Here is a 23447-nt window from a genome sequence, read left to right on the forward strand (position 1 = left end):
GTTTCATGGCTGGGTAACGATGGCTGCTTGGGTGGCAGAGTCCTTACAGTATATCATCCACGTGGCTCACTGTCATGGCCACTCCGGAACAAGTGTAACATCTCCTACTGTCTGCTGTGAGCACAGCCCAAACATTTTTCCAGTTGCACTGCAGGTGCAGATGGAGCGACACACCCACTCAGGTGTTTATAGATCCAGTGACACAACAAAGCCAGCAGCCTAATGATTCCCAAAATCAAAAGCTCCACTGCACTTGATGAACTCTTGTCCTCTCTGCTCTCAGCTCGCTGCATATTCTTTGAGGCGCAGTGAAAACCCACCATGATGCTTATTTAATGTTTTAATTCTCTCTGAGGGAAGCGTCTCTGTTACTGTGGCTCCGGTCGAGGGGGATTGTTGGATTCAGTGGAAACAAAGAACAGCGTCTTCCACAAACCGTCTGGACTCGCTGTGTTGCAATTGTGGTTGTGGTTTGATGAACAGCTCGGCCCTTTTCTTCTCACAAGACTTAAGACTTTCACTAGACGGAAGTTCATGGTTGAACTGTTCAGCCTTTAAAGTTTAAAGTATTTCTGACTGGGTTTCTCTGTAAACCGTTACTGTTCCCAACACATGAGCCATGTGCTGCAACACTTATCACTGAGCTACAATATAATAATAATGGTTGGTTTTCTAAGCTGCACAGAGAAGGTTAACCATTCGAATCCCTTTCTGCCGCATGTAATTCATTACGGTTCCTGAGAATTCATTCTGTGTCTCAGAAGCAACTGGTGAATGTGTGACTGAATGTTTGGAGAAACTTATATTGCACCTGGCAGCCTCCAGTTACCCAGTGTCCAGGATTAGGGACGTGTGCAATTAGACGACTAGGCAATTAAATGTTGCTCATAAGTCTGCACCAGAAATACCAGTTAGTTAAACTAGTTAACCTGAAACACACAAACACACATGCTGCCGTTGATACTTTGAATCTCAAATGTGATTATTTCTCTCTCTCTCTCTCTCTCTCTCTGTTTCACAAACGTCCAGTTCCTGCCCTAATTTGGCCGTTAGGAAGAAACATCAGTCGGCTACACGGCCCAACCAGAGGTGAGTCCTTAGTGTGTGTGTGTTTGATTTCACTGTATGCTTACTAGTTCCAAACCATACTCCACTTTGGCTGTTTTTGTTTGTGCAACACACAACACACCTCCTTGTTCCGTTGCTGAGAGGGTGTCAGCTACACATACACACACACACACACACCCTGCTCCGACAGCAGCACTTCATGTGTGCTGTTAAGTGCTGAGTTCATCATGTCTGGAAGAGACAGACAGAAGACAGGAAAATGTAGAGAATAACTTCACTTCCCCTCTGAGACAAGCACACAAGTTAAATGCAGGCCTTTTTTTAGTGCGCGTGTGTGACCATGCCAGTCTGCAGCATCATGTTTGTTTCAGTTCATCTGTGGTTGGTGGTTTCAGTACCAACTCACAGTTTGTTAGTTTTCAGTCAGTGTCAGTTTATATAATGTTCCTAATTTATATAACTTAAACACAAAACATTTTGAATTCTGTTTTAATTTGTGTATTTTACTGTTACTCAAATGTAAGACATACTTATAGAGATTTTTTTCCCTCTAGTTTCAGTTTTTTTTAAAATATTATTGAAAGAGCATTTTTACATTTGAACTTCACAGCAGCATGGAACCTATTGTCTTCATCTTCCACTCACCTGCTTCTCCTCTTACCTCGCCTTCGTCTGTTTGTGTTTCGTACAGTATTTTCAGTTTCTCGGCGAAGTGCATTACTCCATAAATAGCTTATTAACTAATGCACTTTACTGTGTGTGCGCGTGCGTATGTGTTTGTGTGTTGCTAAACGATGGAGCCCTGATTAGGTCAAGTATAGGTTTGTTCGGTGTCACTCGAGATTGTGAGGGAATACACGATGGAAAACATGAGCTGCACGTCCCCCCAGCCCAATTTACACACACGCGCACTCTCAGAATCCCCCTGACGCCTTTGACCCTCCATCGCTGATTGCACGGCGTCATATTTCCTGTAGGCATGCACACGCACACACTTAGTAAAACACACTCACGTGCCCCCTCGGCCCGGCTCAGAGAGGTAACCTGCACCCATCATGAAATATAGAGCACCCAGAGAGAGGGGGAACAGCTTGGGTTACACATCACGAGTTACCAGACGCATAAACAAGGTCTCCTCTGTGCTCATGTTTTCATCTGACATCCCAGAGAGACGTTACACTGTCGTTAGTTTGAATTGGAAACAAACCGGATATAGAAAAGCTCTGATGTCTCTTCTTCTTTTGATACAGTTTAAAAAGTATTTGTTATTGCTCCATCCCAAGCCAACCTAGTAGCCAACTCTGCAGTATTGCCTCATGCTCATTTCCCATTTAAACTTGTCTCACAGCCATTCTCTGCTTTTGCAGCCCAAATTTAACAACTTGGTTTCCGATGTGTTGTGCATGAATGCGCAAGAGTTTTTGTCTACAAGAGAATTTCCCCCTTATCTGTTTCGTTGTGTCTGTGGTAGTTTTGGTTGTGGCAGCACTGAAGGTCACCCACCGATTGCAGCTTATAGCAGATAGTGGAACATTTCACAGCCGACCTATGAACACCAGATGAATCCTCCTCCCGTTACGGTCTCAAATCTAAAGTTTATCCAGTGTATATAACCTCTGCTGTTGCTGCAGTGGATGAAGGAACCAGAGAACATGTGTTCAGTGCTGTACTGACTGACTTGAGTTTCTCCTTCTCATTCATGACCTTTCAGCAATAACAGAGGACATCCAGCCTTTTGTTTGGAAAATACATTTGATTAAAGTACCATTGAACCTTGAGTGGTAACGTAATTTGATGCTAGGGACACAAAGTCATCTGTATTGTTGTGGTTTGAAAATATTTGATCAGACAGACAACATACAGTGAATCCCCTTATTCTTAGTCTGAGTCCTCCCACGTCCTTTATCAGACCTATGAAGTTTTGCCTTTAATCATTTGTCATAATGTTTTAAAAGAGCTTCTCCGGGGAAATTGTCAAGCTGAGGTGGCAAGTTGTATCTGTGGTAGTGTATAGATGTACCACACTCCTGTTACCGATATCATTAATCATTAATCTTTGCACCACTACTTTTGGACTGCTGGTACACTTACTGTGATTGATTGTAACCGTGGATTTTTCCATATGTTTTATCGGAGCCAAAAAGTATTGAGGTTGAACGTGGGTAGTTTCTGATTTACTTCCACATATCCAGATTTAATAAATGAATGAATGGATGTGAGCTCTGTAGGCCTCACAACAAGAGCCAGCCCTTTTATAAACATTGTGTTTACATTATTAAGAAATAATTCAGAATTTAGCTGAAAAACAAATCTTAGTTGTGTAGTTTCATTTGAAAGATCTTTCTTTTCTTACTATACTATACTCACACACACGCACACACACACACTACACAACTTAATTTGTTCGGCCACTGACCTTCATCCACATTAACATGCATACAGTAGCCGCAACAGACAAATGGCTATTAGCTCAAATATTTCCTGCATGCACAAAGAAGACCCACACGGATGTACACGCACCACACCCACTTGCTCTCATACACACACATACACACACCCAAACACACATTCAATCACAATCACAAAAAGGGTCCTCATATAAACTGTGGCCTACATAATACATGCTGTCTTACTTGACCTCTCTCTCTTTCTCTCTCTCTCTCTCTCTGTAAATGGGTCAGCTCATTGGTCAGAGGGACTTGGCAAACATTCGAGCTGCAGATCGTGAGTGTGTTTGTGTATCGGTGTGTGTGTGTGTGTTGTTAAATTCTTTGCAAGCTTTGTAATGGGTACGTTTAGTGAAATAATAATTTTTGTTGTTGTTGCTACTGGAGTTGGAGATAAAACTGAAATGTGGAAATGTCGATGAATTCTGCTTCATGTGGAGAATCTATAAGTATAGTGTGTGTGTGTGTGTGTGTGCTTTGTCTGGGCTACGTTCCCTAAATTCCCTCCAGCAAACCTCAGTGTATTTTGGGAACACTGCGAGTGTGTGGTTTTGTGTTGGAAAACAACTCCCTGCCTCTGACTTGTTATTTTTTCCAGTATATATAATAACTCTGCTGTTTACAGTTAATCGTGTGTGTGGTCGTATTAGGCAATAATATGCGTCTGTGTTTGTGTCTGATAATGTGTGTGAATCACAGTTGGCCTCACTGAGGATTGATGGAGGGATTTTGAGGCTTTGAACAGGGAGGACCTGCCCGCCTCTCTTATCACAGTCTATGAATAGAGGGTGGATTTGTGAAAGTCTCGAGAGTTAAAACCAGAAAGACGCTACTGTCTGTGGTGCGACTCCACTAATGATGGAGTGACGCTCTCTGGGGTTTGTCTGTCTGGGTGAACGTCTGGTCGTGCTTACCATTGTGTTGTTGTTCTGCAGTGTATCTGTCATTTGTTCAGAGCAGGGTGTTTAGCAGGCGTTGCTCGAGAGCAGTTGGACAACAGACCATTGTCTTTGTGTACTTCGGTGACCGGATGTCATACATTGTAGAAATGCTTCTGTGAATAGTTTAACTCTAAAGTGCCTTTTGAAGAACTGCTGCTGCTGGGAAAAGAAACTTCTCAGGCCGAATGTTTGTTTTACGCTCAGTCATAAAAAACATCACATAGTAATTATGACAGCTACAGATCAACCCAGAAGACAAACACAAGACAAGTGTAGCAATCTTAATATGATTTGAATATTGTGAATAGTAATGATTTGTGTTTGGAAATCTCTTACGTTCTTTAACATTGTGAGATAGGGCGATTTTCTAAGTATAATTCATGGATTTGAGCTATATTTAGGTAACACGTTTCTGAGTGTGTACAATAAAATAGTCCTAATGCTAATGATCGATTAGATTCGGTTTTTGAATTTGTCACCCAGCAATTTGAAAATGCTACCTTGGGCAATGTGACTTAATAAAATGTCAGTTTTTACAGAGTAAACAATTTATCATCAAAATAATTTGCTTGAATAAGACAGTAAAGCAACATCTGGATAAAATCCCGGTTCTGTATTGTAACATTGATATACGTCTTTTTTACGCTACGTTCGCCTAAGAGGTTAGGTTTTTGTCTGTTTGTGTTTGCCAGTCATCAGGATTACATAAAAATTACTTCACCGATTCTCCGTGACACTTTGGGGTGTGGCATGATCCCGGTAAAGTTTTGGAGCAGCTCCATAGGAACGGGTGGATCCAGGAATTTGTTCTAATTTCTATGACAGGGCAGGATGGGGCGTTAGCTTTGGCAGGACGGCGTGTTCTCCTAGCGCCCTTCTTAGCTTTTGATACTTTAAGGTGAATCAAACTGGGAATTGTTTATAGATACAATAGGAATACCTGTTTCTCCTTAAACTAGAAAATAAGCTTGTTTAGACTTATTTTGAGTTTTATATTCTTGGGAAGTGTCCTTCCTGTGAAATTAAAATTTTAAATCCAAGCCAAGTTTATGTCTCTGTTTGAGCTGTGAAAACAATGTGCAAGACAGGCCGGTCTCTGTGTGAATGAGAAATAAACTTGTCTCATTGTTTATGATAAGAGAGAATAGTATTTTTACCTTTTCACCCTCCAGTGTTTGCTCTTAACATAACTCTCCTCTATCTTGATCTCTCCATTATTCCTTTCTTCCACCCCCTCTATCACTTAAGTTTTAGTATAAAGCCTTTTTATTTACACTGTAAACCCATTTACTTTTTTAACCACCACACATAATAATAACTAACCCATTAAAGTCTCCCACTCTCTCTCTTTTCTCCCTCCTTCTCTCCATCTCTCAGACTTCAAGCGTGTTTTCTTTGCATGATTATAGATAACAGCAACAAGCAAGTGCACAGTGAGGTAATTGTGAAGAATGGTGTGGTTCAGCAGTGGAAGACGGAGGGGAGGAGTCACGATTGTAATTGTAGACGACGGCGAGCAAAAGACTTTCTTCCTGTTTCTAAAAATGTCTCTTGCTTTCCGATGCAAAAGTGCAGACACACACACGCACACACAAACGGCAAACCGACATTTATCTGGAAATTATATGGTGCAGAATCGATAGTAAATGTAAATGCTGCATGCAACTCATTCAGTTGTAGAGGTGTTATAGTTTGGGCATTTGTGTGTTTATATATACTACTAGCAGACTACTGTCCGTCCTGCAGGGGTAGATTAAAAACATTAGTCTTCTTCCTGCTTTTGAACTTCAAATTATCGGACTTCGACACGTTCTCACATGCATTTGCAGGTCACATGGATGTGGATCCACTTTGCATATCTTTACCTATGAAAAGTGACATAATAACACAGAGGGCTCTTCTGACTGATTTATAGAAAAGTATTTACAACAATTTATGTTCCTAACTGGAAATGTCAGATTCAGGTGCCAGTGTAAACACACCTTCACATACAAAGCAGCATGTCTTCGCTCTGCCACGTGCTTTTTCAAAGTCAATGACATAACAACTTGAGTGGAAAGTGAAAGCAGAACAAATTTGAATTTATGAAAAGCTGAATGGAAAATAGTTCTTTTAAAATGCTCCTAAAAAAAGGAAAACTTATATTTATTTGGAATATCTTATGAGTCATATTTCCCGGAGCTGAACGGATGCTGCCCTCTGAGTCGACCTGGCCTGCAGCCACTGTCCTCCATTACTCTGTCCACCTGCTTCCAATTCATCCCTTCTGCACACAAGCAGGAAAGCACTGAGTTCACATAACGGAGAAATAGGAAAGAGATTCTAAGAGGCAGAGGAGGAAGGAAAAGAAGCAGAGGCAGCACAAGTCTAAAATATGGAGACTGTGTGGTTACCCACTCTCTTTCCCTCTTTAACAACTTATTAACCACTTCTCCTCATCTTCCTCTTCAACCTGAACCAACTCACGTTTCTACTTCTAATGTCAAATTGTATTTTAAATAACTCAATAGAATGAACAAAATATGTCTCTGTTGCTTGGTCAAGGACAAAATATCGCCCTTTGGTAATTCTCAGTGTCCAGTAACAGCAACAGTGACACTCAACCACAACGGACAGGCTCACATCACCTCCATCCCCAGAAGATCCTGTTTCGAAGACGACCCACTGTAACGACACACCGACTGTAACACTGACACACTACAGACTTCGTGCACTCTGCTGATACAGACATGGTTGCATGGTGTCTCTCTTTCACGTGAATATCCAATAAAAGTGATCATTGCATGTTAACCCTCTAGGGTACAATAATGAAGACATGACAAAGTGAGCTAATTCCCTCACCTTTATGTTTTAACCCCTTTCCACTTGTTAGTTGCTCGGTTGATTTGGTTGGTTGGTTTGTCAGCAGGATTGTGAAAAAACAACTAAACCGATTTCTTAAACTTGGTGGAAGAATGGGACATGGGTTAAGAAGAGACCCTTTAAGTTTTGGTGGTAATCTGTGTAGTAGCTCATGGATCTTGATGAAAACACAGGCAAGTTTAGCGACCTGATATCAATGAGCGGGCGCAGTTTGGTGCAGGCTGTTGGGTCTTGCCGAGGTATGCAATCTACTGAGTTCTATTCTAGTTGAATCATAGCAATGTTGGTAGAAACAGGCCTGAACTAATGATGGGATATGTTTTTACTAAGTTCAGCTTGCAGGCAAAGGCGAGGCCAAGAGTCCTGCAGCACCTGGTTACAGATATAAATTGATTTATTAGATCCTGACACAAACGCACACACAAGTTTTTTGTCTCGGATTAATAACTATTGCTAAGAAAAAGTGAGTTTTCCACTTTTTTCCACTTGGGCTCAGTTTAACTTGTGAAGCTCTGGAAAATCTTTGACCTTGAGTTGAGCTGTTTCAGTTTTTGTCATGTTTCTGCTTCACATCTTTCATTTATCACACGTCTTCATTAACACACAACCTTTTAAATCAGTGTTTCTCTTAAGCAGTTTCTAATGATCATTTCCCGGCTAAGTATCCAGGTTATAAAGTGAGTCATCAATCATCCGATCCACCTCACATCAATAGTCTGCACATGCTCTCACACGTTTTAATAATGCTGCACTCGTTTTAGACACAGACGCGAGTCTTTCAGGAGCGACACTAAGGAGGTTTTATTAGTTTACTGTTGTCACCAATGACTGGACACTGTTTTATGTCTGTGTGAGTCGCGTGATGAATCAGTGGGAACATCCAGCTCGAACCCCACCAATCAGAGAAGTAACAATTAGTCTGTGGTTCGTGGAGAGGCTCTGTATGTTGTGAGACGGATGTCACGGGAGACTGGGTGGTAAAGTGAATGGCTTTTTTAGGAGTGCGGGGGGAGGGTGGGTCTGTGTGTTATGTTTAAAGAGAGACTGAGTGAACGCCTTCACTCGCATCATAATAAATGTGTGTGTTAGTGTTTCTCCTTTTGTGAGTCGTCAGGACACACCTGCCTACCAGGTATATAGGCGTAAGTCCTCCTCGCTCCCGCCTCATTACTGAGTCACTGACACTGCTCTCTCTCTCTCTCTCTCCCTCCCTCCCCCTCTCTCTCTCCCTCTTGCTCTCGCTGTGTGTTTTCTGTTCTCAGTCTAAGATGCCCTAGGCCGGGAGAAGGGAAATGTAAATGGCTTCCAAAGTAAAAGATGCTGTGGTGTGGTACCAGAAAAAGGTAAGATGCTGCTCATTTTCTTGAATATGCTCTTTTCGTTTTGCCTTTTTTGCAGCTCTATGGGAAAAACTTATCTAACCTTAAAAAATATAAAGGGATTATATCAGATTCAAAAGCTGTATATATTTGTTTTGCATTACATCTAGTCTTTGGGATATCAACTGTTTGAGTAGACAGTCTTGGTTCACATTGGATGGTGCAGTTTGTTAATTCTGAGTTTACGCAGCAGTTTTTGGCCGTTAAAATCAGTGAGTCTTGTTGCCGTGTGTTTACACATAAGGATTTGCGGATGCATAAACATAAGAAATATCTAGACATGAGTAACTCCTCAGACACCTCCTCTAGATTCTCCAGAATGTGTTTGACAGAAAGAGAATAAGATTAAAAGGAAAAACATTTTTCTACCAGTATATAAAAAAAAATGACAAGGCAAAATAAGAAATTCTACTTACCAGGTTTTTCTGATGACCTCAGGTTGTTAAGTATCATTAATGCTGAAAAATGTAGTTTTTCCAAAATGATACGTCCAGAACAGCATTTGGACAAAAAGTGATCGCACATCTGCTTTGATTGTTTAATACTGCCAAGTATGTCCTGTTTTACTACTTTCATAGTGTTTAAACTTTGAATTGGCAAACTGTGAGTGTATCCTCACAGGTAAAAAGTAGACAAAAAGTTAAAGCAAGGAACATAATGTAAAGGTTAAAATGGCTTACTTTGAATTTCTGCAAATAACTTCTTTTTAGTGATTCTTTACAAGATGTGTTGCAGTTGAAGCAATTTTTTTTAATGAATTGGTGGATTTATCTTAATGACCTGAAATGGATATTTTACATCCTGAAATTTGCATTCAATGTATCTGCAATTATCGAGTATGTATTAATGGCTGGATGTATTGGTTCCTGCTCTGTGTCAAACTGAGGAAATCACAACTGACGCATTTTTTTATTTTCCCTTTTCCATTACAAAACCATTGGTTCTGACTCTTTATTGATCCTCCAGTGTTTTCAGAAATGGACTCTGGTTCTTTTAGCAGCGGCTGACTGGTGTTGTGTGTCTTCTTGTTCCATAGTATCAGATATCAGATCCTCCGCTGGACTTCTGCACTGCCTCCCCCCTTGTTGCTCTCAGCTTACACTCTGTCTGTCCATCTCTCTGTGTGTCCTCACAAACCTGTCTCTCTGTCGTTAGGGCCCTGTCTGCCTCCTCTCTGACTCGGCCTGTTATTTTCCTCTGCAGGCTCTGTCTATATGTATCTGTTTCATCCATCACTTTGGTCTTCTGCCGGCACCAGGCAGGTGGAGACGACAACATAAGCTTTCACCGGAATCAAATATTACTCACAAGAAGTTAATTAACGGTTTTGACTAAACACTGCAATCTTTTCGAGCTGAGTTTCTTTATTGTGGTTTGGAAATTCATCTTAATTTTGGTTGATTACATTTTAAGGGCGTTAAGTCGTCAATTATGTGTATTGAAATGTGCAGCTTCTTGAGTTCATTGTGTGAAAGTGGATTAGGAGCTTGTCTGGGCAGAGGCACATCAGTGATGTGAACTGCTGAGTCATGACTGAATAAATCCTTCCGGGAGAAGATTCCACACGTCTGTCTGCCCCTCAGGGCTTCATTTGTTCTGACGTCTCTAAACGTATTAAGACTTTTTCCTCTGACTACCTGACTGTAAATTGTATTGAAGATCACATTTGTGGATTTTCTGCGTCACAACCAAGGCTTTGTTGTCTCGTCGCTTTGAGTCATCAGGACGAGAAGATTTTCGTTTTCCCCCACAGTCCTACTATCTCTGTCGTGCAGGGATCCATGTTTCACGGCAGATTGTCGAGGCTCAGACTGCGTAACCGGCTTCATGTTATATGATGTTTTGATCTGCCCCGGCTTTGCTAAAAATACCAGCGTGAGAGAGGTACTTTGAGGTTTGGCATTAAGCAAACACCAAGTAGCCCTGCCCTCAAGAGAGCATATAAGTGTGCATGTGTGACAGGCCTCACGTGGTGGAAAAACACTTGTTGCATTATGTGAGGTGTATCATCTTATGTAGTGGATGATGTCATTGTGATGAGTTCAGAGGATTAGTCTCCTTCATTATACAATGAGTCTGATTTTGGATGAGGGCAGTTTTGAGATGACCTGACCTTTCTGTTGCCATCCCACTACAACCAGTACCCGCTGGTCAAGACACTTTAACGTCCATTCCCATTACCTCAGTGTTCTCTGGATTATCCATTGTCTCTTGCGTGAACTAATTTCATGTTTTCCTTTCTTCTTTTTAAGTCTGTGAGGCCCTTTTGTATATCAGTCTCTCAAAAAGTGCAATATAAGCTAAGTTTATTATTATGGTGTTGGAGCTTAAGGAAAGGGAAGTGCACTCACTTCCATGGCATCGGAGTGGCAACAGAAATTCCAGATGATGTTAAAAGCTAATTTTGTGCATTATTGTAAATGCATCATTAAATGTATTTATTTTCTAAAGGTCGTCAGACATTGTTCCGTGTGATTCACAGGATATTTCTGACTGTGCAGTCTGAAGACAGGCTGCAAATAGACTGAGTGTAAGAGTAGAGGCTGCCTCTTCTCTAACCACCAGGCCCTTATCACACAAGACACATGTAGACACACAGTCTGTGTCTGTTTATATCTGACAGACACTTCTTTCTTTAAGTCTGACCCGGTTTTTGACTTTTTCCAAGCGAACGACTTCCTGTGGAGATAAATCCGCCTCATTGTGATCACTGTGTCATGAAACCATAATCTGCAAAGCTGGAATGTAGCTGATATGGGTTTAGAAGTTAAACTAATAATAATCAGCTTATAGGTTGTTTTAGCTGCGACCTATTTTAAGACCAGAGTGGCAGAGTTCATATACGAGGGGCGAGATCTGAGGATGTTAATGACTTTACAGAAGTCTGTGTATGTGACTTGTTTGAGGTCGTGGTTATATTCAGAGTTGAGAAGACAACATATAAATTACCAGAGATTATACAGAGCCCCTTTATCATAGTCTGACATCTCTTTGTTCCAGCTCCTGGAGTTTCGGGGAAAAGACACCACTTGGCTTCATGTCGGCTTCTGTCGGGTGCAGGAATCTTGTTGCTGCTTGTAGATGTTAAACGTTTATTTTTTCGCGAAGCTTGCTCACTTAGTTTCCTTTCAGCATGCAGATCTTTTCCTTATCATTTGCATCCATTTGCATTCCTCTCTGTCCTCCAAGTCATCAGAGATATCGCTGGGATTCACTTTGAGGAAAGCATCCCTCTCCCTCTCCAGGGTCTTGGATTTAAAGACGTGCTGGTCGGTTGTTTCCCTCCCTGTATAAGGAGCCGTCTTCCTCTCAGCTGACTCCAGCTGCAGCTGCCTGCATGAGTCCACTCCTTTCTGCAGCGTGATGTTAAGCTCCTCAGTTAGATTTTGCAGGTGCTTCTCCCTCCGTCTTCTCTGCCATGTTCTTTTCAGCTGAACATGGAAATCTCCCTTAAGGCTCTTAGAGTTTCTGCTTAAGGCCTTGTTCTGTCTGTCCACAGCTTTGGGTTTAGCTTTAATTCTGTGCAGATGCAGAATCTGTTGAAGCTGAAATTTATGTTTTTCTCATGCACATCATCATTTTGGGCTCCATTCTGGTGTGTGGCACTGCAACACAAATCAGTTAATCGATTACAGCCCTAATAAATATATTAATGATCAGATTTTGTGTAGAACATGATGATCTGAAGCTGGATCAGTTGATTAGTTAATCTGTAACTGTCTATGTAATTATTGTATTAGTTATAGATCTGCTGCTTTTCCTTCTATGTTTAAAAGAAGATCTATAGGTTTTGAACTCGTGACATATTTCGGTTTCCCACTCACGAAGAATTTTAAACATTTATATATTCATATACGACATAATCGATTGATTAGTTGGATCACAATTGCTGCCCTAAACTGATCTTCACGGTTTTTCACTGAACCTCACTTGGTTCATCTGTGTGGGAGGGAAAATCTCTCCCTACCTTGGTAAATGTTGTGTAGGTGTCTGTGGCTTCTGAAAGGAGTTACACACACACACACACACACACACACACTGTCTCTTTCTTTCTCTCTATCTCTCAGACCCACACACACACACCTGTTTGAGCTGAGAATAGCGCAGACACACACTATACAGAAACACCTCTGTTGCCAGGGTTCTGTGAAAACACGGCTGAGGGGTTAATCCTCATGCCACAACCAGCTGTCTGACCTGGATTCCTTTTATTTGTTCTTTTGCTCATGCATTTTCTTTATTATTTGCATTGGGGTGTGTTTGTATAGACATCCACACTGTCTGAAGTTTCTGTTGACATTTTGAAATTCATGTAAAAAAACAATGTCTCAAAATAAAGTTACCGGCTTTTAAGGATTTTGATTGGCAGTGAAAATTTAAGATTCTACAAAATCTTTTTTGAAATCTGACAGATTTGGAGTGAAACTTTCTGATTTGATTTAATCATTGATTCAGTCCTTGTTTCATTTTTAAAATGTTTTTAAAATCATTATGAAACTGAAGGCAGCCTCGTTCTGACACAAATCTTTGTGTTTCCACTGGTGGTTCATCAATGTGTCAAAACTGGCCACACCTAGACAGACATATTTGAAAAGGTGTTTCTCAGAAACAAGGGGGTGAGGGGTGCAGGGTTTCCACAGAGCGGAGAGCACTGGTTGATCAACTGGTTGGCAGAAAGAAAAGTCAACTCATTAGGAAAACATCGTGGGTCCAACAGTTTGAGTCTAAAACCCAAAACACTGAGCTTAAAGACGAAAAGCACAACACATAGAGCTGACTGAACTATTTGGGATATTTATCTATGAATGACTCCTTTCAAATTTCACAGTCATTTGATCCACTGTTATCTGAGCAGCTTTAAAAAGGATAAGTCTTATTTAATGCAGAGTAAATGGTTTGTACTGGAAAAGGCAACACGCTCCCTCAGTCTCTTTGATCCTGATGCCACTTGAGCCTCAGCTGATCTGTAATAACAACATCAGTGAGCAGTGAGGACTCCTCTCAGCTGATATGTGTTAATGTGTTAAACCCCATGTATGTCTATGTGCTGCAGACTCGAGCTCCAACCTGCACCCCCGTCTCTCTGTGAACAAGTGTCTGTCTTTGTGCATGAGAAGGACCCCCCCATCGGCAGAGGCTCTTCTTATATAACCCCGCTACGGCGTCATAATCCCGCTCTCCCTCTCTCTCCCTCGTTCTGCCAGGATCTTCCTTCCATCCGTCGCCATGGTGACCCCGAGCACTGCCGCAGCAGCACACTTGGCTTCACCAGCGTCTTCCCTTCTGTTGCTCACTCGGCCCTTGATTTGCTTCTCAAATCGCAGAGCCCCGTCTGTGATCTTTCTCCGTGAAATCGTTCAGGATTCACGTGTCATTTGATCAGGACCAAGAGTCTTAAAGCTCTTGGCAGCTGCTGAGTTCGTCTTTTATTTAGAACAGGAAAACGATGTGTGAGAGGCAAGAGGAAAACATGAAGTTTGTGTTTGTCGCCTAAGAATTAACTTATTTTGTTGCAAGGATGAGTGTGTGTGTGAAGATAAGAGGATTTACAGTACTGTTAATTCCACTCCATCAGATCTCATTGACCTCACTACTCCATGATGTAACAAGGTGTGTGTGTGTGTGTGTTTGTTATTACTCCTCTTTCCATGCCCACCTTCCTCCTTATCTTCACCCTCTCCTCCTCATCCTCTTTTATCTCTTTGCTCTTAGCGTGGTCATGTTGGCCTCTGGCTGTCCTCTACTAGTACTCAGAATCCTCTCCAACCTGTGTGTGTGTGTGTGTGCACACAGGCGAGTGTTTGTGTGTTTGTGTGTGTTTTTAATAGGTTGAGTGATGTGGAAAATTAGCTGTCTGCCCAAATGTCACACAGTAAGTCAGTCACACGTCAGATTTAATGTTCTCCAGTGCTCTGAATAGGACAGTTGTTCTCAGGGTCTACTTTTTACTCATAACATGATTAAAATGAGAACTTTATTTAGCTAAATACATAGAAGAGTATTCTAAATTACCTTAATGCAGAGTGTGAGGTCAACTGTGTTCCTGCTTTACTTTAAATTATTAAAACGGGTAAGAACTGGTATTTCTAGATTTAAAAGCATGCCATTTGGATAATATGAATTAAGTATGCAAACCTAAGACTGTCAGCCTTAACAAGTTCAATTGCATTGGCTGTTCTGACATTATCAGAAAGTTAGAGATCTGTGCTCAGATGAGATTTACTGTGGTTTCACCTGAAAACTGTGACTTTATAATTTTCCTTTTTGGACTGTGATGGTATGAAAGCTTCAGGCTGCAGTTCAAAAAAGATTTCGAAATGAAATGAAAGCAAAGCATTGTAAAAGTACAAATGTGTGTGACGCACTTCTCTTACTGGTATCTGGTTGTTGACTCTGGGATGTCAGAGTGTGCGTTTTGAGTGTACACAAGTACAGCTATTATTAGTTTGAGCTCAGGATCATTACATAGAGACACTTTGTGCTGAAGACTGATCGGACATTCAGATAAAAACATGCCTGCTTTGTTCATGTGATTCATTTTGTGACAGTGGGTAAAACAAGAAATAACCGCGTGTCCGGGACAGTGCAACACAAACTGTGGGTTTGGACAGAAAAATGTGACTTGAACTGCTCCTCTCCATCCTCCAGTCATCTTCCCTTCCTCTCTCTCTCCTCATGCTGTTCTTACCTTGTCTTTGACCTTTCTCTCTCTCTCTCTCTCTCTCTCTCTCTATATCTCTCTCTCTATCTTTCTGTCCATCTTTAATGAAGTCTCATTAAAGATGCAGACTTTCCACTGGCCCGCTCATACAGCGACCCAGACTCGATGCCTAAGAGACACACACTCACTTGCATGAATACACTGATCTGCTGAGGTCACGTCATCAGCCGATCCCCTTTGTCTGAAACACTCTCACTTTATGAAAAAGCAACTAAAACTTTACTTTCAACTCCCAGAATCCTTTTCTACTTCATGTCCAACAGTCAGAGCCGAGGTTTATCTGACATTTTTTTGGGTTTTAAAAAGAAGTGAGTGAGTGAGTGACACTATTGATAACAGCCACACGTGCTGCTGCATGCTTCTCTCACGATGTGTGTGACACTGATAAATTCCGGCTTCCGGACATGTTCATCTTGTTAGAGAGCTTTGTTTTGAAAAGAGACAGAGGTCAAGAGTGACTAAGAGAGATGAAGACTCGTAAATACAATGTGCTGTTTGTGACATGACAGCGTGATCCACTCAGCAGCTCCTCAGAGGTTCAGAGACCTTAAAAATGCTTCTATGAAGTATCAACAATATTCCTAATACTTCCTTGTTAATAACATGCACTGTGCTGATTGGGCCATTATCTACCACTTTGATTCTGTGCTAACAACAATGATAAATAATTCAAGTAAGAAACATGTGGTGTTTTGATGACTTGTGTACTTTTTGAACACTGGGAGTAGTTTGTAGATCTACTTAGAGCACTTTTAATTTGTTTTCATTGCTCCTTCAAATGAGAAACTGAGCTCTGTTCACTGCGTCACTACTCAGGGATGTGAACGTTTTTTGGGGAAACTTCAGTTTGTTGTGCGTCTGCAAAACGTGTTGTGGTTTAGTTCTTTAATTCGTCTTCCTCTTATCAAAAATATGACCTGACGTGCACAGGAGGTTTATATATATATTAACTGAAGCCTCTGGTCTGCTCTGTTTGCTGTCGCTCTTCTCTCTGTAGTTATAATTCTTATTTCTTTTTTCAGATTGGCGCCTATGACCAACAGATTTGGGAGAAATCAGTGGAGCAAAGAGAAATAAAGGTAGGTTTGTTTCCATTATTTGTTTTCTCCATGTTTCTCTCTCTCTCTCCGTTTTTTCATTTCCCTGTTTGACTTTTCTTCCTACTTATTCAACATGTCTTGTCTTTCTTTGTCTTACTTTCCTCTATCGTTCTGTCTCTTCTTCCTTTTTATCTGTTGTCATTGACTCATCAAACCGCCAGTTCTTTTCCAGTGTTTTCTTTATTTTATTTTTTTAACTCTTTCCTCTCTGCCTTCCTGGCTGGGTGTCACCTGCCCGTCTCTCCTCTCTTCACCTCCACCTCCATCCCTTCTTCCTCCCTTCCTTCCCCTCTGCAGTTTATATCTCTGGTGAGTATTCTGTGGGAGGAGGTCTTCTCTCCTGTCGCCCCGCAGTGCACGTCTGCTCACCCATGCTGTAGATCACTAGATTGTGTTTGATTTGATCGCACAGTTCAGTTGCTATGTCGAGTCCTGTGTGTGTGTGTGTGTGTGTGTGTGTGTGTGTGTGTTAACCTCACACTGTAGATGTGTTTTCTAGAAGTGTTTAGTGCCGACACCGAAACTTCAAAATGATCCAAATAAATGCATTAGAACTAGAGACGCTTCTTTTCTCTTAAATATAAACTTAATCATTCCACCTACATTATCCACGTGACAATCAGACCAAGGAAAGTATGGATTTAATAAAGCAGGTTTTTTTTGTAGCCTTGAGTTGCTCGGCACAATCAGACCAGATGAAAGGGCCACAGAGGTTCTGTTAAACCTGACATCACTTGAGCTTGTCGGTCAGATTTCACCTCCCCACATAATTAAACACCTTTCACATTACATCCCATTACTTTGTTGAATGCTGATATGTAAACTGACTTTGTGAATTAGAGTTCCTCTGCAAAATATTCAGTCAGGCCTTAAAATCCACACACTTCATTTTACAAGAGGAGTCAGCATACTGGTCCTGTGAGATCCATGAGGTCGATACTAACTGGACCATTAGTTGTTGACCTTTTTTTGCACTGCTTCATAATTTTACTTTGTTGCCTCATTTATGAGGTTAATAGGACACTTTTATTCGTGTGTGTGTGTGTGTGTATGCCTCGAAGCGATTCCCTACTAGTCCTCAGTCGTGGTAATTAAAGCCTCTTCACCTTCGACCCTTTTAAGAGGTCATCCTCATCGCTCCCTTCTAAAAAACATTGGGCAGCTTCTCTTACATCCAGGGTTTATGAGGTGATGCTGGAGAAGCTCATGAAGCTTCAGATAGTATCTTCAGGGCAGGATGTACTTTGAAAATTACTTATTTAAAGTTACTCACACTGACAGGAGATATAAAACTGAGTTAACATCTAAGTATGTTGCTTTGGCAACAAGAGGTTTCTACTCTGCTTCTACCTCCGTCTGTTCCTCGTACTTCACCTCATGTCCTGTAAACAGAGCTGAGACTCTCTCTTTAATGAGCTCAAAGTCCACACACACACTCTCACTCACTCACACACACACTTTTCCTCAACTCCCATCATCTTTTTCCAAAATAGGGTCACAGCTTTTGTCCCCAGTTGGACAAACTGTTCCATTTATCTAGTTCTCTCTTTCTTTGTCTCTCTATATCGCTCTCGCTCTCTTCACATCTATGAAGTGCTAATTATCCTGTTTATGGGCTCATAAAAACAGAAAGAGATATCCGGAGTAGGAGGTGGTGTTTACTGTTCTTCTTTGTAGATTTGTTCGTCTGCAAATGAACTCTGCACATAGTTTGTATAAGTATAATTGGTATCTAATAACAGAGGTGATTACAGTGAGGTTATTTACAGTGAGTTTTTATCCTTCTGATCTGAACTGACTGTGCAAAAACAGATAAGACACTTTAATTCCATTGTGTGAATAAAACTCTCAGTCCTGCTTCTCCAGAAAGCTTCACACTTGGGTTTATTGTCAATCTCGCCATTTTAAAAATACCAGAAATAACCCAAATTGACTAAATCAACTAAATATAACTCGTAAGAGGAAAACCAGTCTCCATCTGCTGGTGCAAACTGAAAACTACAGCATATTCGTCTAGGTTTAGGGTTAGAATACATTAATGTGCTATTTCAGTCGTTCAAGGGTGGACAAATAAATGATATAATCCCGACAGCAGCTTATAGTGAGGAAAATATAAAGCAGAAAATAACACAAACCTTATCTCTTTGGAATCTCTTTGGAATTCATACAGGTTGTCGTTCGACTTGGTAACGTAACGTGTAACTGCAGGAAAAACTAGTTTATACAGATACCATGATGGATAGATAAGAGAAAAGGAGAAACAGACTTTACTGCTGTTGTAAATCTACTGCCAGGAGGAAGCTATCGATCGTCACACACACACACACACACACACACACACACACACTGACACACACAGCGTATCAGCTCATTGGTCATGCAGTTCACAGATAAAAGCCTCCATCCAGCCTCAGTATAAGACCATTGAGTGATAAGGGAGAACTTGACTGGTCTGAATGTAAACATTAGCATGAGGGCGTCTCATTCAAGTGTGTTTCATCTGCACTTTATTCAACGTGACTCACACACACTTAAAACGTGAGCTTTCAAAGCTTTGAAAGTATTTTGTTATGATTGTTTGTCTCTGATTCAGGCTTTGTAAAGTTTATGTATCCACTCTCTGGATTGATGGTGTTAAAACTGAGTATAAAAAAAAAACACACACACTGATAAAACAATTTTTATTTGTATTCACTCACACAGAGGCTCTCATAAACACCCTACACATTTGATTTCCATAATTTATAGTTACTGGTAACATTTTAGTTTGTCATCACAGCTGACTGAGCAGTTTCTCTCCTCGCACACACTCCGATATAGCGAATGCATCAGAGGAGGAAGTGAGAGGCAGCCACAGGAAGTGAGCGTGCCACAGGGGAGCTATAACCGCGAACCTCACTGGGATGAAGGAAAGCCGGAGGTTTCGTCTTTCTTCATGTGAATTCATCCACACACGTAAACTAAAGTCAAACATTCAGACGGAATCAGTCCGTCACAGAGATGAGCTCGGGTGAAAACATAGATTGATCTGTTAGATGTGAGTAAATCTGCTGTTTAATAGCGGGTAGAGCCAGTAGCTGTGTGAGTGCACCGTGTGTCTCCTCAAACACTTAATGAATGTGTTTGTGCGTGTGTGTGTGAGTTCTTACAAAGTGCACAAGAAGCCTGCTGCAGTAGAATTACTGTAGACCTGTGTGGGCTTGCTTTATTTTCTTGTGGAGACTTGATGTTCAAGATGGCGAGAAGTGTGTGTGTGTGTGCTTGTGTGTTTAAAAGAGGGAGAGAGTGAGAGATGATCATTTTATTTTGTCTGTCATTAACTCTGACTCTCTGTCTCCCCCTTCAGGGCTTGAGGAACAAGCCAAAGAAGACGGGACATGTCAAACCCGATCTTATCGACGTGGACTTGGTCAGAGGTGAGAAAAGTGGCTCTACTGTGTGTGTGTGTCTGTGTGTATGTGTCGTATCTGTCAGGACAATCACAACCCCCACTGAAGCTAAAATCGGTCGACATCACATTAACATAACGCACGTGAATCTGAGATGCCTGTGTTGCCGTGCCAACCTCCTGTCCCTCTTCTTCTCTGCCTCCTCCGTCCTCATCCCTCTATCTCAGCTCTCATCTCTTCGTCTCTCAGTCTCATATTCATCACACGTTCAATTATTCATCGGATCAGTCAAATTCCTCATTGTTATTTCATTGCACAGGAAGAAAGAGAGTCAACGAAGGAAGAGAGTAGATGAGACGGGTATGGATGATGGATGTGGAGAAAGATCCAGAGATTAAAAAAGACAAAAGGATTAGACAATCAGAGAAGGAGGAAGTAAAAGATGAAAAGAAAACGCACAGCTCCGTTGTGACTCCAGGATGAATTACCTTTTCTTCTCACCACAGAGTCGTTGACCTTAATTACCTCTTCTCATTAAACTGAGTGTGTGTTCTTAATCTCCTCCCCCCCCCCCCCAGGGTCGGCGTTTGCCAAGGCCAAACCCGAGAGCCCGTGGACGTCGCTGACCAGGAAGGGCATCGTCCGGGTCGTCTTCTTCCCGTTCTTTTACCGCTGGTGGATCCAGGTCACGTCCAGAGCCATTTATCTTTTACTCCTGGCTCTTTATGTACTGCAACGTAAGTCTGTTAAGAGATGATTATGTGTTGTTTCTTACTTTCACACAAAAAAACATTCTTTCAAACAAATATTGCAGTGGTCCCTATCTCACAAAGTTATATAAGAGAATACAAATTCAGCGTCTGTAGTTATAGAAATTCCTGGAAATATATTTAGTAGTTTTTCCATTATCTTGCAGACTATGGATGCTTTTAGGTACAAATCTGTGTACAGACACCAACAGGGACACCTTTGTTTATTTGCTGTTGATGAAGTTGTAACAACACGTGTCTCTCTGTCCGACAGTGGCAGCAGCAGCCCTGTATGTGTCCATCCCTCAGCCTCATGGGATACCGACCACCGAGGTGTTCGGAGCCATCTGGCTCATGTTGCTGCTCGGCACCGTCCACTGTCAGATCGTCTCCACCAGGACGCCGAAGCCCCCCTCCAGCAGCGGGGGGAAGAGACGCAGGTACGCACGGGGGGAAGAAAAAAGGTAATACTGATGAGGAAAGGATGGTAGAGGAGAGACAGAAATGATGCGGAGGAGGGAAGGTCAAGCAAATGAGGATTTAAAGCAAGGGAGAGAGGGAGGGAAGCTGCAGGTGAAGCAAAGTAGACGACAATATAGAGAGAGGGGGTAACGGATGAGTCATGTAGGAGACAGAGGACACTGCACACAGAGAGAAGGGAGACATAAGAAGAGACAGACCAAGGGGGGTGAAGATAATGCAGCATGAGACAGAGAGTGGAGGAGGAAAGGTGTGGAAACAGTGTTTTGTTGTCTTCGTCGTTTGCCTTCTGCCGACTCCTCCGTCAGCTTCTCCCACTCAAAATCTAAATGAGTTTATCACGGAGAAGGTTTCAGTCAAATCAGCGACTTCACACTCCATCATTTATAATCCAGCACACACAACACCACATCTGATCTGATTCAATCGCAAAGCAGCAAATGGGTCGAGACATTTGACCGACAGCTGAAACTTCTCCCTGATAAAGGACAAAGAGATTCACCGTGTGAAAGTAGAAAGGAGTTTGTTTTTACTGTGTGTGTTTTTGTAGTGTTGAGATTTGCAGGTTGTGTTTTTGTTGGTTTGAAGCTTGTCAGTGTGCGGCTGCTTTTTCTGAGAAAACGCGAAAGGCAATTTTCAGGGAAGAAAATTGGACGATGGGAGGTTTTAGTCGTTCTCCTTCCATTCAGGATTATTTCTTGATTATGAGTTACCACATTTATTTCACACAAAGTTGATTCTGTTCCCCTGAATGTTTCTCTGTATCTGTCTATTTTACTCGTTCAGCTGTTATAGACGTTTCATCTCATGGACAAATCAGTTTCTGGGCAGGAATCACATTTACAATCCCAAATTTCACTCTTTACATTTTCCACTAGATCCTTTCCATTTCGTTTTTTAAGGAAATAACTTGGCTGACCACCTGTTTCTCAAATAAGCTACTTTGATCTCATGAATCAAAACCAGTTGTTGTATTTTTCTCTGACCAGTGATCTTTGAAAACAATTCCAGAATGTCTGGTTTCCTCCTGCCTTTAAATAAAAAAAAAAACTAAAGTTATCTCCCCTCTGTCCGCTACATTTTGAGATGTGGCGAGAGATTAGGAGCAATTCTGCAAAATCAAACTTGTTTTATTCTGAATAATAGACATTCAACTTTTTGTAATTTTATCATTTAATAAATAAACAATCCTTGGCCCATGTTTACCAAATAATGTTTGGAAAATATAAAACCACGAAGCTATTATATTTGACCTTTTATGAAAATGTCTACTTTTGCAGAATAAAAACCTAAAAGCAGATTTTGGTGGAGTTAGCCTTTAACAGTATCAGCCTCCGTGTCCAGCGGGTCCCAGGATCTCACACTGCTCTGTTCAGTTTGTTAAAGTTGAGCTATTAGCACTCGGTGCAGTGAGGACTAAAGATATATTATTACTGGGACGAGCTGGTTCCCTGTGGACACGGTGCTGGAGCTCCTCAGTGTCCACGTCCGCTCTAAGTCTCTCTCCACCCTCTACTCTTTCCACACTGAAGGAAGTTGAGGAAGGCATCTCAGATGGAGGTGCATAGGGAAGGCGATGGGTCTAGCACTACCGATAACACACAGGAGGGGGCGCCACACTGCCACTCAGCCAGCAGCCCCACATACAGCCTGGGCACTCTCTTCCAAGATTTCTGGCATGATATCTGTAAAGCTGGGTGTGTATCTCTCGTTTCCCGTCTTCCTACACGACGATAAACAAAGGCGGGGTCGGGCTTCAGGCTCAAAATCATCAAGTGGAATATTGGCCCTAAATCCTAAAAGACCGAGTCAATATATGTACATGGAAATAATGTAAATTCATCTCGATATCTGTATTAAAACTCTAAAAATTAAATCTTGGGTTTTCAAAATAAAAGCCTGAATCCCTGCCCTGACTCAGATCTAGCCGGAGCTTCTTTAGCTGCAACGTCACCTCCTCTCCTGTCGCACTGTGAACTTCTATCCTCCTGGAGATGGATTAGATGATTGACCTGCTCTCCAAATGTAAATAGTGTTTGACAAATTGATAAGAAGAGAAAATGTCTTGACCTGCCAGTTGATAAACAAAAGCAACATCTCCATCTCAAGTGGGAACAAGGAGACTTTGCAGCTAATTTAAATACAAATGCTGGACAAGCTATATTTGAAAGAAGCAGACGGGGTCATGACTCTTAAATTGAAAATTGAATCCAATAAATCAACCGTTAGTTTCAGAGATGAGTCGTCAAACCAAACGACTGATTCCTACAGAGACACGTGACCATTTGCTGCTTCCCCATGTGCTTCTGCT

The 23447-nt window shown here is 41.5% G+C and overlaps 1 protein-coding gene across 6 annotated transcripts in view; it reads left to right on the top strand.

Moving 5' to 3' along the window:
• Positions 1–23447, top strand: part of LOC128428494 (protein PHTF2) — a 33280-nt gene that overhangs the window by 3500 nt on the left and 6333 nt on the right. For 2 of the 6 annotated variants that reach the window (XM_053414685.1, XM_053414689.1), the window contains exons 2-8: positions 1030–1089; positions 8581–8661; positions 16441–16497; positions 19865–19934; positions 20486–20644; positions 20931–21096; positions 22669–22833. In XM_053414685.1, the coding sequence (XP_053270660.1) occupies positions 8617–8661; positions 16441–16497; positions 19865–19934; positions 20486–20644; positions 20931–21096; positions 22669–22833 (662 nt within the window). In that variant the 5' untranslated portion in view covers positions 1030–1089; positions 8581–8616. Of the gene's footprint in view, positions 1–1029; positions 1090–8580; positions 8662–16440; positions 16498–19864; positions 19935–20485; positions 20645–20930; positions 21121–22668; positions 22834–23447 lie in introns of all 6 variants that reach the window. The other 4 variants (XM_053414686.1, XM_053414687.1, XM_053414688.1 and 1 more) reach the window with 3 other exon arrangements.

The sequence above is a fragment of the Pleuronectes platessa genome, chromosome 22, assembly GCF_947347685.1.
Source record: "Pleuronectes platessa chromosome 22, fPlePla1.1, whole genome shotgun sequence".
In the NCBI taxonomy this organism is placed as follows: Eukaryota; Metazoa; Chordata; class Actinopteri; order Pleuronectiformes; family Pleuronectidae; genus Pleuronectes; species Pleuronectes platessa.